The sequence below is a fragment of the Paralichthys olivaceus genome, chromosome 15 (assembly GCF_024713975.1).
Source record: "Paralichthys olivaceus isolate ysfri-2021 chromosome 15, ASM2471397v2, whole genome shotgun sequence".
In the NCBI taxonomy this organism is placed as follows: Eukaryota; Metazoa; Chordata; class Actinopteri; order Pleuronectiformes; family Paralichthyidae; genus Paralichthys; species Paralichthys olivaceus.
In genome coordinates this window covers 14573380-14588423 of record NC_091107.1, presented here as the reverse complement: position 1 = coordinate 14588423, position 15044 = coordinate 14573380, and the positions used below count along the sequence as shown (strand labels likewise).

The 15044-nt window shown below is 41.3% G+C and overlaps 2 protein-coding genes across 3 annotated transcripts; one reads left to right on the top strand and one right to left on the bottom strand.

The window, feature by feature from the left end:
- Positions 1 to 95: 95 nt before the first annotated feature.
- On the bottom strand, positions 96 to 3142 carry LOC109628399 (SLAIN motif-containing protein-like). Its single transcript, XM_069539851.1, has 7 exons — positions 2560 to 3142; positions 2072 to 2208; positions 1876 to 1974; positions 1603 to 1701; positions 1238 to 1501; positions 612 to 740; positions 96 to 486 (listed from the first exon to the last, which is right to left on the bottom strand). The coding sequence occupies exons 1-7, from the start codon at positions 2994 to 2996 to the stop codon at positions 230 to 232; spliced, it is 1422 nt and encodes a 473-aa protein (XP_069395952.1). The 5' UTR covers positions 2997 to 3142; the 3' UTR covers positions 96 to 229.
- A 1762-nt stretch (positions 3143 to 4904) lies between these two features.
- slc6a7 (solute carrier family 6 member 7) lies at positions 4905 to 14838 on the top strand. Of its 2 annotated transcripts, none has more exons than XM_069539849.1 (14): positions 4905 to 5170; positions 6657 to 6888; positions 7401 to 7532; positions 8528 to 8738; positions 9878 to 10016; positions 10239 to 10373; positions 10488 to 10591; positions 10678 to 10802; positions 11079 to 11191; positions 11287 to 11424; positions 11529 to 11628; positions 12613 to 12731; positions 13772 to 13945; positions 14084 to 14838. In XM_069539849.1, the coding sequence occupies exons 1-14, from the start codon at positions 5105 to 5107 to the stop codon at positions 14252 to 14254; spliced, it is 1959 nt and encodes a 652-aa protein (XP_069395950.1). In that variant the 5' UTR covers positions 4905 to 5104; the 3' UTR covers positions 14255 to 14838. The 2 variants fall into 2 exon arrangements, with proteins under 2 accessions (XP_069395950.1, XP_069395951.1); XM_069539850.1 differs by having other exon boundaries at positions 11529 to 11631; positions 12616 to 12731.
- The last annotated feature ends 206 nt before the right edge of the window (positions 14839 to 15044 follow it).

Here is a 15044-nt window from a genome sequence, read left to right as displayed (position 1 = left end):
ATTTATTTACAGTACACATTATTTAGGTTTTTATCTTAATAAATGAATGTAACATATCCAGCCTATGTAACGGAAACACAGATGCAGTACATACATTATCTTAGAGCAAGGATTTATATTTTTCTGCAGGCTTAACCATAGAAGTAAATTACCCATCAGTAAAATACTACATGAACATGTTTTCATTATTATATCATCTTAAGTATTTGGGATTCACTGGTGATGTCATTCACTGTTGAGTGTGTGGTGCATATCTGGCCCAAGCCACAGGGGTCGACCTCTCAGGAGATGCAAAGACGCGTCCGTGACGAGACAGGTATCCTCTAGCAGACTGAGCGATCCTGCAGGGGCTCAGAGACTGAGACCTCTGCGGCCTCTTCATGGCCGCTATCCGAACCAAGTGGTCTCTCGCTGAGCTGGAGTTCACGGATGCTGCAGAAAGTGATGGAGACCAGCAGCTCGACCCCATTCTGGTAGATGATGCACCTGGGAATACAATGTTTCATCGGAAGCGATGCAAAGAGGGTTGTTCAATAGCTGTAACATTATCAAAGCAGTCCAATGAGAACTCCGTCTTGTTGCTTCTCAAATGTGAGGAAACGGATCCAAACCTGATGCAGGATGAGAGGTTTGATGAGCAGGGGGGTAGTCGTCGGTTTCAAAACTCCGACTGTTCCTAACAGCCTGGAGGGAGCGGAGGCTGGTCCGCACAGGTGATCTGGTCCTACCTGCAGATGTTGCTGCAAAACATATCAGGGTTATTTTGAGGTTTACACACACTCATTCAGCCTCACAAGCTCTTTTCATGTGTTGCTAATTTTGCCAGAATATATCTATTCTCAAATATTTTATGTTTCCATCAACATTTTCTCTTGGTTTTACTAAAATGGAACATTTTGGAGACTTTTATATGTCACATAAAACCCCAGTTTGTGAGTCTCTATTTCATGTGCCTCAATAAAAGTAATTCAATATTTATTTGACCAAAGTGGTTATATTTTCATCTGCATTTGCAAAAAAAACTATTAAATGGATTACCACAAAATTATAGCAACTAGTCTGTCAGAGCTGAAACATTATCGTACACAACTGTTCTTGGTCTCTCACTCCTCCACCTTCTATGTAAAATGTGATTATGTATATTAGGTTTTGGCGCTACACAAATAAATATGATTTGAATACACCTCAAATTGTATTGATGCCTCTGATTATATAGTCAGGTTTTTTCTCTGTGCACCTTGATTCTGTGCCAGTTTAAGCAGCTTGAACTGGATGACCTGCTGGTGAAGCCGGGCCAGTTTTGGACTCTGCCTGGCTGCTGATGTTGGTGAATGGCTAGATGGAGAGCTCAGGGACAACAGACGAGGCGACCAGCGAGAGGGAAATGACGCCTCGGTTTTATTCCCTGGAGTGAAGTCGTCAGTAGTTTCTACTGCAGTGTTAAAATAAGAAGGTGACTCAGGGCTTCTCAGAGGCGAGGAAACATAGTCTTGTCGTAAACCTGAAAGATGCAGACTAAAGTTATCTCTGTTCAACATCATCACACATCATTGAGAGTGCAGTGTACAGTAAGTCAAATCAAAAAGCCTTGCGTGTACTCACTGGCCTCCTGTATTTGAGCCATTATGCGGACGTCTGTGATGTCCTCCAGTCTGTAGTTTCTGTTTATGGAGTTTCTGGAGCTGCTCAGCTCATTGTTATCTATGCAGATTAATACATGCAAACATATGTGACTGAATTATATAATATCGAAGACGTTTGTTTTGGAAAAAACATAAAGGTGATCCATGCACAGAAATTGATCTTGATTTTATTTCACTGATCAGTGTTAAAAGAATTTTAAACTATATCTCAGGTTATTTGTTGTTTCATTACCTGAACTGTGGGAGATGTTCTGGGCTGTGTTAGCTGATGATTTTTCCACAGAACCAGTACGAAAAACTGCAGGATGTCTGTAGAAGTGACTGCTCGGTCCTGACAATACAGAGAGTGGGGGCTGCTCAGACCAAAATGTTTTGTAATCACAGAAATCAGCAGCATGGAAGAGTGGGCCATGGTGCTGCACGCTTACTTCCATCCAGCCTGTTCATCAGCTGGCGACACGCAGCCTCCACCTCAGGACTGGGGTTATCCAGGACATGTCGACACCATGTGAGAGCAGACTCAGATTTCTGCTCAGTCGCCTCCTTCTTTGGAGACTCGTATAACCTGAGAGGAATAAGAGAGCACACTCACACTTTTATTTGACTGAGAAACCCCGCTTTTCAAACAATGGTGGTGTAGAGAATTTGGTTCTCCTGATCAGCATCCACCTTATTCTATCTGCTTTACACAGCTTTTACTCCACCATGGAGGTTGTGTTTTCACCTGTCTGTTTGTTTGTTGGTTTATTTGTCAGCAGGATTATGCACCATAGAACAGATTGCCATGAAACTTAGTGGTAGGATGGAACATGGGACACCAATAAATTTGGAATCATTCTGGCTAAAGGGGCAGATTGCCAGAAATGTCCTGCTGCAAGTCTCACAAGAGTATCATCAAAGATCTGATTTCACCTACCAGCTCTCTTCATCCTGCTCACCATCGTCTACATCAAGAAGCTCCACAGAGTCCAAAGCAGACTCCTCTTCTTTGGGCTCACCGTCCCAAGCGTTTTCCTGACTGTTTAATGTTCCGTCCGTGATGCAGCAAGGTGTGGGTGAATTACACCCTGACTTCAAATGATCCAGTCTGACCCTTGCATCCATGGCAAACGAGTGACCGTTCCAACTCTTAAACGTTGCTGGTTCTGTTTCCATCCAGATGCTGCAGTATGAATGCGAGCTGTCCTCCAGCCCTTCACAGTTGTTTTTCATCTCACTGGAGAAGAGATGGTTGTTTGCACTGGTGTCAAACTCCATGGGCGGCTCGTTGGAAAAATGAAGGCTCCAGTTGTTCTTTGGTTCTTCTGAAGTTAGATCCTCACAGCTCGTCACTTCTTCAAACTCCTCGTGCATTTATCGTCTTCCACCCCGGGACTCCAAAATGAAGTTGTTGTCAAACCAGAATCTGACAAAACCTCATTTTAAGATAAAAGGATTCTTCAGGGTTGCAGTCATGGTTGTGTAGGACTGCACAAACCGCTTCTGTGCTGCTTCACTGTACCATATATTGACCCAGATTTGTTGAGTAGGGCTGTTAAGTATAGACACTCAACAGATTGGATGGATTTAGAGAAGCATCATGAGCTTATGTGGATTAAAGAGTTTGTGAGCTGTTACTAAGAAAGAAAAATAGCCACTGTACATCACACCATCAAGACTGATATTGACAAAAACCTATTTGGCCTATAGCAGTTATGAATATATGATTCTTGGTTTACTAAAATATGAATTTAACCTTTTTACATTCAGAACATGGAGGATTCTCTCCATCTGAATTGTGTATACTGGATTGTTCACCTTGCTGCTGCTGCTGCTTTCTTTAGTTGTCATGCCAAAAGCTACTGCTGAGTGTTTGTGGTTAGTTGTTTTTGGATGTATCTGCTTCATACATCTCACCCAAGGAAGTTGCAACGAGAAGTGTGGTCACATCATAGATTCTCTGTCTCTCTCTCTCTCTCTCTTTCTCGTGCACACATGCCACCCACACGCAGAAATGGAACTGACACATCAGGGTTGAATAGCGTGGAGCATTTATCGTATTATAGTCTAACAAAAGACAACAAGCTAAGTTAGTAGAGCTTTTACTGTGATGCTGCTGTTGCATATTTATTATAGACTTCCTGTATGTGTTCACATCAAGTCTGATCTTTTGCATGTTGACAGATATTATTTATTTCTGTTGGATCTACAAGACCTCAGGTGCCGTACTTGATCTTGTATCGCAGGTAAACATTGCAACAATAACGTGTAAGGGTTCAAAGGTCAAAAGTTTGTTGACCATACCCATGATCACATCTGGGTGTGGTCGTGGTGTGAAAAGAGCATGTCAATAGTGCTGCAGAGGCCCTGCAACAACACGTTGTTTGTCAAGAAATAAATCCAGTGCATGACTAAAGCCACAAGCTGTTTTCACAGATCTCTGTATGTACGGGTTAAAGAAACGTGACAGACGGCATTAATTAGTGAGCTCTAGAGGTGGGAGATGGAATTGTGATCTTTGGACAGAGCTATCCCTTTATGCTGAGCTAAGCTAGTTGTGTCCTGGGTCCATAGCTTCATACAATTTGCACAGACCACCTGAGAGTGTCTTAGAATTCTGAGTGCACACGAAATAAGCTTATTTCCCCAAATTTAAAAATATATAAATTCTTCATAAGGAAACAAAGAAAAAAGTAATTTCAAATTTAAGTTGACAAAGTAACCTCATCTCTAGATCCACGCAAGATTCTATTACAACATGAAAATAGTAGACTATTGGCTTTATGCTAAACTAAGCTAATTGTGTCTTGGCTCCAGCTCCACAGTGTTTTCTAAATGGCACAAACTTTTTGCAGTGCACCACAAGAAATAACCTTCTTTCCCAATATGACAAAGCTTTTGTTTTTATTGGACAAAAGTTGCAGAATATTTTCAGATCAAGTTGACAGAACAACCTTGTCTCGTGGTCCATGCACCTATCAGAACTCCTAGACCTTGGTCATCAATGGACTGTCCATCGCTCCACGAATAATATTTCAAATAGGCAGTTTCCTCCAGATCTTAATAAGAACATGGCACTGTGTTGTTGCTTTTGTTGTGCAGGGTGCAGGTACACAGAGTTTTGACAGTAACATGAGTGATCTGGCTGCAGTTTCTCTGACCTCACTCATTATCCTGTCGAACATCCCACTTGCTCCTCCCAAACACAGCAGGTAGAAGGAGGAGCCCCCCCCCTCCGGTGTGTGTGCTGCACCTGCGCCCCGCCTGCCCTGCTCCCTCCCCGCCCACCGGCCTGATTCCTCCTCGTCATCGCTGATGCTTCCCGGTCGCGTTTCACTAGTCAAACGCCGAACGACTGCGCTTCTCCACCCGCCTCCGACACCACAACCAGCCGGTGTTATTTCAGAAGGACTCCCCTCTGCCTTTTTTCAACATGCGGACCGCCGAACGTTAAACACAGACAGTGAAAGCCGGGGTGGGAAATGCAGGACGACAGCGGCAAACCAGCACCCGGGAGTCCCGATGTAGTCATTGCGAACACGGCGCAGGTAAGGTGGTCTGGGTCTTTACCGCGGGGTCCGAGCCGCACACGGCCCATCTCCCTATGTCTATGTGGGGGGGGGATTGGATGCGAGTTAGGGCTCTTTAAGCAACGTGGGTCCGTCTTTACGGGGGGGGGATACTGTTTCTCCTCCCGGAGGTGTTATGGTCATGGCAGGAAAGATACAGCACCTCCAGGTGAAGCCGTCCAACCTGTCCGTCCAGATAGCTCCAGGCTCAGGGCCAGTGCTCCAGCAGCAGCAGGGGCGGAGAGACGCTCTGTAGCCGGCAGAGGTGAAGCCTGAGGAGTCGGTCAGTCAGCAGATGGGTTACAGCAGAGTTTACACAACACCACTGGACCACAGGGTCACAGTGAAGAGGATCCAGATGTGATCCAACATCAGCAGAGCAAGATAGATAATACAAAAGATTTGAATCCCCAATAAATGTCTCTTTAGTTTCGTTTCGTTTTTAACAGATTTCTATGACAACTTAAATGATGTATTCGACACTATCATTTGTTATTTTGATTGATAGCTATTCCTCATAATTGCATGTTCAAACTGAAATATTCAATATAATTTAGTTATATATGTATGATAATGATGAGGATGATAATAATAATAACCTGGATTCATATAGGACCCTTAAAGTGTCCAATACATCAAACTGAGAAAATAACAATAGCAATGCTGGAGATAATGAGTCTGTTGGTCCAAAACCCTGATGCGAGAACAGTTTTAGTTCTCAGTCTTTGCTGCAGCTCAGGAGTCTTGTTCAGCCCTCTTGGTTTACTGTAGGTGCTGTCATTGGTTGATCACCATCCTCTGTTATGTTTGTAGTTCTCTTTCAACACATTTACATTGTGAGGTGCTTCAACTTCCTACTTCCTGTATTAGTGTCCCTGAGCCTCCAGCCTTAAACATGTTCAGATAAATGTTCCTTCTGTAGTGATTCAAGAATTCTCCGACACGTTATATCTCGGATAACTTGACTAAAACATAATTTTATTGAAATTCTGGTTCTTGTGTTTGTGTCACTGATGGCAATGACACAACAATGAATAGCACATAAAGCAGAAGAAGCTATGTTATGCTGATTAGACTTCCTCCTGCAAGCTGATGTGAGAGTTTACTTCCTCTCTTGTCTGGGGATCAATCAGCTACTGGAAGGAAAAAGGAAGAAGTAGTCCAGTTAATTGTTTTTAACAAATCAGACATACACACATACTGGGTGAACCTTAAACAAACTAATTTGACAGTTAAAAAAAAGGTTAACCTAATGTACCTCTGTAACTTGTCAAATATAATTGATTAACTCGCTATTGTTTAATTATTTGAATTATGGACGAATCACTGTTGCAATATTCTATATATACTGTATATCATATTTCACAACATCATAAAACAGGAAGATAATGGATTGATTCCAGATTTGTACTCATATCTATATTTCCTCTCTGATTTCACTCTCTTAATCTGCTTTTTTTTCTAGAATTCAGTACATTTGAAAAGGCATAGCATCACTCAAAATGGCCACAGCGCCACAGCTGCACCTGCTCCACAGTTTGAATCCCAACCTCCAAGTCCTGTACTCAGTACGACCCCGACCATCCCGAGGGAGCAGTGGGGAGGGAAGTACGAGTTCCTGCTCTCCTGTATTGGATACTGCGTGGGACTTGGAAACGTGTGGCGGTTTCCCTACCTTTGTTACCGCAATGGAGGAGGTGAGTGGTCCACAAGCATGTCTGCTTCCTTCTGAAGTCTCAAATGCTTTGAATGCCAGGGTGCCCGTCTCTGATCATTTGTTACACTCATTTGGGCAAGAGGCACTCTTCGCTCTGCCCTTGGGTGTGCACCATCCTTGTAATCACGCTGGCTTAGTTTGCACACTCAGTCCTGGGCTGGCCATGGCAGCCTTTACTGGGAGCAGGAACACAAAGCATTTCCTAATCCTATAAGTAGAGACAGTGTGTTTTTCCTTGATTGCACACCAGACATGTGGTCTGGCTGTGTAACCCAGCCTCGTGTACTCTGCATCCTCAACTGAAATCAAACATGTCGGAGCTTGACTAACATTAAGCAGAATAACTGTCTGTGAGGCTGCCACATAGAGAGAAGCTGTATAAGTTAACCTGCCTCTACAGGCTTTCTGTTGGCTGCACAAACCAAATCATTACGGTAGATGTCTCCCTCAGCACCACCCTTCCTCATGCTAACCTATTCCTAATCTTCACAGGTGTGTTTCTCATCCCCTACTTCATTATGCTCTTTGTCACTGGTGTTCCACTCTTCCTCATGGAGCTGAGTTTAGGCCAGTACGGAGCAGCCGGCCCCATCACTGTGTGGAAATGCTGCCCTCTGCTCAAAGGTAATGATCTGCCCCGTCATGCTTTTAGTGTGGTATTTATACACAGTACTTCTGCAACCTTGAAAACTGTTATAACTCTGTCAGCATGGTGATGTAAACACACAGTATGTGACTTAGTCCTCCATCAAAATAATGACAAGAGACATATATTAATTTTTTTTTATGTCCTGGTACCTGGAGTAAAACTGGGAATTTCTCTGGGTTTGAACATTGTTGGAAACATTTTGGATAATACAAGTACACAAGTCAACAACATATATAACTAATTGTATCTATATGAGTCACATATCATATCTTTAATGTGAGTTAATACTATATTCTAATTGAGAGTGTTGAATCGTACAACAACATCTGATCACACTTCTCCAGGAGTCTAACATATTTGTTCCAGTGTGAATGGCGTGAGCAGGAACTCGAGTTGCCATCAGAATACTTGTTTCACCAGTCCGACTGTATTGTCAGTGTACGTAACTGGCTGACTCATGGCATCTTGTCACATCTTATATACGTCATTTGGCCAATCCTAAACATTCCTCAGAACAATTCAACTCAGTTGCAAAATATAAATATCTAATAAAGAAACCTGTAGGAAGTCTCACAGCAAAAAAACCCCAAACAAAATAGAGCCAGAAAAGCAGGTTTTATCATCAGGGCAGTTTTTTACATTTGAACTGAAAATGTCAGCAGCAGCTTGGCAGATTGATTTATCCAAGTGTTACTAATTAATAAGTTATTTTTAACAGTACCAGCATCGAATACCTGGAAAACTCTTAATGTAAACTCTGAGGTGTTTATTAAATATATATTCTGTGCACGTATTTATATCATTGTGCAAGTACAGTTCCCACTAAAGGAAAGTATTAGTAGATATCACTGTAAGATAAAAGCTTCACCTATTTCTTTCATTTCACTTCTATTCACACAATTCAATGATATTTTGTATTGTCTGTGTTTTTATGAGATGTAAAAAGCTTCTGTCTTGTCCTTTCTCATAGGTATTGGCATTGGGATGCTCTGTGTGTCCACGCTGGTGTGTCTCTACTATAACATCATCATAGCGTGGACATTTTACTACCTGGGCAGCTCTTTCCAGAGCCCTCTGCCCTGGTCCTGTGACGCTTTGGCCAATGCAGGTCTCTGTGGTAACAACACCACTGGCAACAGCTCCACTGGTAAAACCCTCAGCCCCACCGAAATCTTCTGGAAGTAAGTGCAGTTTTTGCTCACTTACTCAACTCTCTTATTTTAATAAATATTTTGATACTGTTTCTAATGTAAATCTGCAGTATACTGTACTTCTTCAGACCATATTATGCTTTTTATTTTAAGAGAAATTCTTATATTTCAGGACAGATACATTTCTTTTTGTCAGACTTGTAAATTGCTCTGGCAGTACAAACACAAGCCTTGTTCAAATATTTGACTTTTTACACCAAATGCCACCATTGTTTACAATGACTATAGAGTTAGATTGTCTCTTTTTCAGCTAACGTGACAAGGAACTTAAAGGCAAAACCTCACTGTTAATGATTCTTGGAAATATAACATTATGCTTTATAACAATCACAAAATACATAATTACAATTGGCAACACAGTCCTCTGAATGCCTCCTGCATGACGGTTGTGTGGTGTTGAAAACATGGTGAAAATGTTATGGTCAGCCATAGTACAGTGATATCAGCTTACTGTCTGCTGTGAGAGAAAGTGAGGCTTTACTGATATACAGCAAACAAACCAAAGGGCTCAGAATGAGGCCAGATGCAATGTTTGAGTCAGAAGTTTGTTTACACTATAACCAGAGGACTAGTTTCAAAAAGCCATGATGGGGTTTATGAGACTGAACTAGATGTTATTGATTAAAAATACCCAGATTCTTTTTTATCAAGAAATTGCATCAACGTTTCTCATAAAAGAGTCTTAAATAAAAAAAACTAAAACTTACAGTGGAGCATTTAGACAACAGGAGACATTTGCTCCTGCTGCTCCTGGGCTTCTTTCTCATTCTCTGCTCCGTGATGGTCCAAAGGGAATCTGCTGGACATATTATTACATAACCTGTTATAGATAAAGAACTCAGCAGAAACCATATCTCTACCAACTGTCTCCACATTTTTTTATCCACTAGATCCTGATTTTATTTGGATCTGCACCAAACTTTACATAAAATCAAACAAGTGCTACTCTCTTAAAACATTTATAGTTCTGGTCTAAAACAAATAAGAAGACAATAAAAAGAACAATATTATAATTGTATGAATCATGATCTTTTTCTTCAGGCTCATAAGTCTAGCCTAACAACTCTTGTTTGTTTTGCCTCAGTTAATGTGTATGACCTGTGTTGCAGTGAGCACGTGCTGGGTGTAGTACACAGCGAGGGCCTTCATGACCCAGGCCCGGTCCGGTGGCAACTGGCCCTGTGCCTCCTGGCAGCCTGGATCATCATCTTCCTGTGTATGCTCAAGGGCATCCGCAGCTCTGGCAAGGTGAATATACACAACGTTTCTATTGTTAGTTCCCATGACACACACACACACACACACACACACACACACACACACACACACACACACACACACACACACACACACACACACACACACACACACACACACACAGACATACACACACAGACATACACACACAGTCCTGCCCTTTGCTGCTTTAACTTCTCATCCTAATACGTGTCTGTGTTGTCTGGGTTTTAGGTGGTTTATGTAACGGCCACCTTCCCGTACTTTGTGCTCCTTGTTCTGATCATCAGAGGTGCGACACTGGAGGGCTCTCTTCAGGGTGTTTCCTTCTACCTCACCCCAGACTGGGGCAGATTATCTAACGCACAGGTACTTTGGATGAAAGACTCTATTAAGTCAATGCTTTGTTACTATTATAAAAATAACTATTAATAAATAATAATGATAAATCATTAAATAATATTCCTTGTTCCAATTTTGCAGGTGTGGAATGATGCAGCCTCACAGGTCTTCTACTCCTTAGGTATTGGAGTCGGAGGGCTGCTTTCTATGGCCTCTTACAATAAGTTCGAAAACAACGTCATCAGGTGAGTTTGCACTTCGCTCCGACATTTTCTCTGCTGCTGCCGTCGTGACAGTTTCAGGCTCTTAATCGTGGTTCTTTTGATTTCAGGGACACTTTGATTATCACCACAGGAAACTGCAGCACTAGCTTCCTTGCAGGATTTGCTATATTCTCAATCCTGGGTCACATGGCGTGGAGGAAGGGGGTACCTGTTGCGGAGGTGGCAGATACAGGTAGTTACTTAAACAACTTAAAACAATACAATTCACACTTATACTCTTCTGTGTAGTTTTTAAGAATGATATATTCTCTGAAATCATTTCATTACATTGGTGTTTTGTGGAATTTGTCTGTATTTGTGTGTGCTTCTTTTTTATGAATTTAATCTAGTCTTACTTTTCTTCTTTGCAGTCAGTCAGTAATATTTCATTTTACAAGCTACCTCAAACAACTTACTACAACTCAACTTTCAACTTCCTTGTGTTGATTATGATCTATTTTGCGTCCAGGTCCTGGTTTGGCTTTTGTTGCTTACCCAGAGGCCCTTGCTCTCCTGCCAGGCTCTGTGTTCTGGTCCATCCTGTTCTTCCTCATGCTCTTTATGCTTGGTATTGATACACTGGTGAGTCTGCACACTCAATTAACCGGATGGTGTTTGCTGGCAAAAACACAATTTATGTCCTCATGTGTGACGTCCTCTGCTCTGCTGCCTCACAGTTCGGCAACATGGAGGGCATCACAACCGCCGTGATGGATGAATTTCCGCAGCTCAGAGGGAATGCTCTGCACAAGTCCCTGTTCTTGGGCGCGCTGTGTTTCTGCTTTTACCTTTTGGGTCTCCTGTTAGTGACCAATGTGAGTATGTTTTCAGTAAATTGCTGTAAATGAGGAATTTGTCTGCAAATGCATATTCTCTGTGATCACACTCACGTGCCCCTGTGTTGTCTGTGTATTCATAGGGAGGGATTTACTGGTTCACCCTCATTGACTCCTTCAGCACTAGTTTCGGCCTCATCATCATCACCCTCTTCATGTGCATTGGCATCTCCTTCTTCTATGGTAGTCCATCTCACTCCCTTTAACCTTCACATCAAACTCCCCTAACACTACATTATTCCTCTGTATGAGTTATCCAAGACACGCAAGTTATAGAAGAAGAGAAACTTGACCTGCTGTGTTGTGAAGCAAAAACAGTCTCTCTAGAGCTCAACAGTGTTGTTTCAGAAGTAAAAATCCTATAATCAGCCATAATATTGTAGCAATCCTAAGGAGACTCGCCACAAGATACCAGATTGTGAAATAATGTTATGTGCTCCTCTAGAAGCCAAAGGTGCATTTAATACAAATATGATTTAAGAAAAATATGGTTTTTTTTGCAATGTCAAGAAGATATACTACAATCCCACAATCCTCAGGTGTAGTAGTGACAGTTCTAATTTTTGGAGCTTGCTGTTACCATGGAAATGTTTGTCACAACTGTGAAAATCATGTTGGCTAAGATTGGATCATTCAGTGAAGTGCATTGGAAATTGTTGGAAAGGATTCATTTGAAATGGTTTATGGGATATGTAGTTCCTTTACTCTTAAGACAATAATGTACACAGTCTTGTACCTCCGCCCTCTTTTCCATTTTCCAATATTTGTTTTGCTCCGAATCAAATATTTTATGGTCACATTCATCATGTAGCTGGTCGGCCTGGTTCAAAGTGTTAAAACTGTTTTTATAGAGATTTTCTGAAACAAACTGGAAATTTACTACCAGAACCAGAGCTGTTCACTGTTATGCTCTATTTTAAAGTAGTAGTTTTTCCCTTTCCTCAAGTACGTTGTATGGAGTCTTTGCATAATGCACTCCCCTCTTTATCCAGAGGGACAGGGGCTTAAAGAACCAAGAGTTTAATTCTGATTAGAGCATGAGAACTGATTCAAGTAATTATCATTTCACCGTTTTGTTGTTTGCTTAATAATAACTTGAACACAAGTTTCTTTGTTGGTTTTTCCAGCATTCATAATACACATCTCCTAATGAACTTTTCTTTTTAGGAGTCAACCAGTTTTGTCAAGACATTCTTGATATGATCTACCCCTGCCCTCCCTGGTGCAGCATAGTATTGCTTTACTTCAAAGCATGCTGGGTTTTCTTCACTCCGTTTCTTCTGCTGGTGAGTAAACGCGATATTTTTTGGTATTTGGCCCGATGCAGGTACAGTGTGACACAATTGCTTATTCAGATTATCAGAATTAAACTTCCATGAGTTATTGTGTCATCTGATCTCTAAAATCTAATCTCACTAAACAAAACCATAGAGCTCAATCATATCAATCAAACAATAACAATAGCTATTGCAATATAGTTTTCAACAATAGCAATATAAAAAAAACAATATATACTGATATATTGATTGTTCATTTTACAGGCACAGTGAGGAGATGTAACACACACAAACCTTACTTTTAGATTTTCAAATTGCCTCACGTCACATGACTTTTGGAAATCAATATGGCCTCTGCGGAGCACTTCACACTAAAAATAGCATAACTTTTTGGGATTTCTTTTATGAGGCAATTGGTTATATATTATGTGAAGTTGGATAGAAAATATAATTTTTATTCATCAATAATATTTTTGTCAAATTGAAAATGATTACTAACATTAAGTAGTCATGACCTTCACTACCAGCCTATGTGTACTATTGAGCTAAATCAAGTATCATCTACAGTAATATTGTTGCTTCGTATCATTTTCACAATCCATGTGACATCACACCCTCTCACATTACTGCTGTTCCTCTTTATGTTGCCTGAAGCAGAATCAAGGTTGACTGATATTGAAAAAGCTCCTTTATTGTTTAGTATTGTTGTACTTTCAGGCTGTAACTTGATTAGGGATGAGCCCGTGAAAGTTAGAAAATATCCCATTAAATGACCGAATAGTTTTATCAGAAACTATAAAAGAGAAAGTGTTAATAATCGATTACAAATTATTACAAAAGATCAAATAAACTAAAATGACATCTCTCATATGAAATGTAGCCAACTTTGCTGGAATCCTCACAACAACAGTGGTGAATAATTCAAAAGTGTCATTCAATCTGAGTTCCCCCTGCGGCATTTCTCTGCTCCTCTTCTTAAATTCTTCCTTTTCTTTCTTTAGACGAAACATTCCTCTGTTCACTCTCTGCCTTTCCCCTTGTGGCTGTAGTTCATCCTGACGTACATCTTCATTGAGATGTACAACACGTCCCTCCACTACGGGCCCTACGTGTACCCTCGGTGGGGTAAAGCACTGGGCGTGTGCATGGGTGCGACCTGCTGCCTGCAGATTCTCATCTGGGCTATTGTGGCCATCTGCAAGGAAACTGGAACACTGAAAGAAGTCAGTATTACCACTATGTCACTGTTGGTGTGAGGTCACTAACCAACCAAACACCACCGCTCTATCTGTTTAAATGTATTTGTGGATGAAATGGCATGTGTGGGTTTCATGACTTGAGTCCCTTGTTATGTCCAACAGCGTTTCCAGAAATCGATTCGACCTTTGAATTCCTGGAGAGTAAACAACCTGAACAGCACCAGGACAGCACAGGAGAGTGTGGAGCCTGAGAGGGTGGATGCTCCGTTCACTGTCACACTTACAGACATGGACTTCACTGCGATGACATGGGAGGAGGGAAGCCAGGCGTAACAGTGTGGAGAGCTGTGATGAACGCATAGCAATGAGCAAACTACGTTGTCAAGAGAGAAAGGAATTTATCGTTAAGATACTGGCCCCAGCCAGGCTCTGGTGGCTGAACACACAGCGTCCTGCAGGGCAGAGTGGATTAATTGCTTTATTTATACTATCATGTATGATTCCAAAGTATTTTTTTAACTTCTTTTTTTTTAACTTTGTGTAACCTATGAAGTCACAGCTGTAAAGTTTGGATCATCCTCATTTTTCATTGTAGTTTTTTTATGTGGATATGTTTGAATGTGTATTTATTGTCATAGTCGTGTAGTATAATGAATGCACAATGAAATTTCCCTGACTTCGGTCAGCAGCGGCTTTCGGACCAGATTTTGTTAAACCTGTTCAAGGAGGAGGGACAAAGTGCAGAGACTCTTGGCTGCTACTCACCACAGGAGAAGCGACCACATCAGTCATCAGCCGGCCAGACTAAATGGTTTTGACACAGCCTCAGTCTGGAACAATTTTAATTTGTTTTACTTTTTAAATTAATGATTTTAAAAAGTTATTATTCATAGAATAAATAAAGGTACCTAAAAATGCTTGCTTTTTTCAAGGTTCTGTTCATTAGTACAAGCTAGTCTGGTGGTCTGCACTGCAGGTGAGCATTCTGAAAATAAATTAATATTGTCACACCTACAAATAGATTTAAGAACATATTGCAGACCAGCTTTTAAAGGTTGAGTGTGTAATATGGCATCGAAGTCAGTGCCCCTCACTCCCCCCCTCCCTTCCTGGGTGAGAGGAG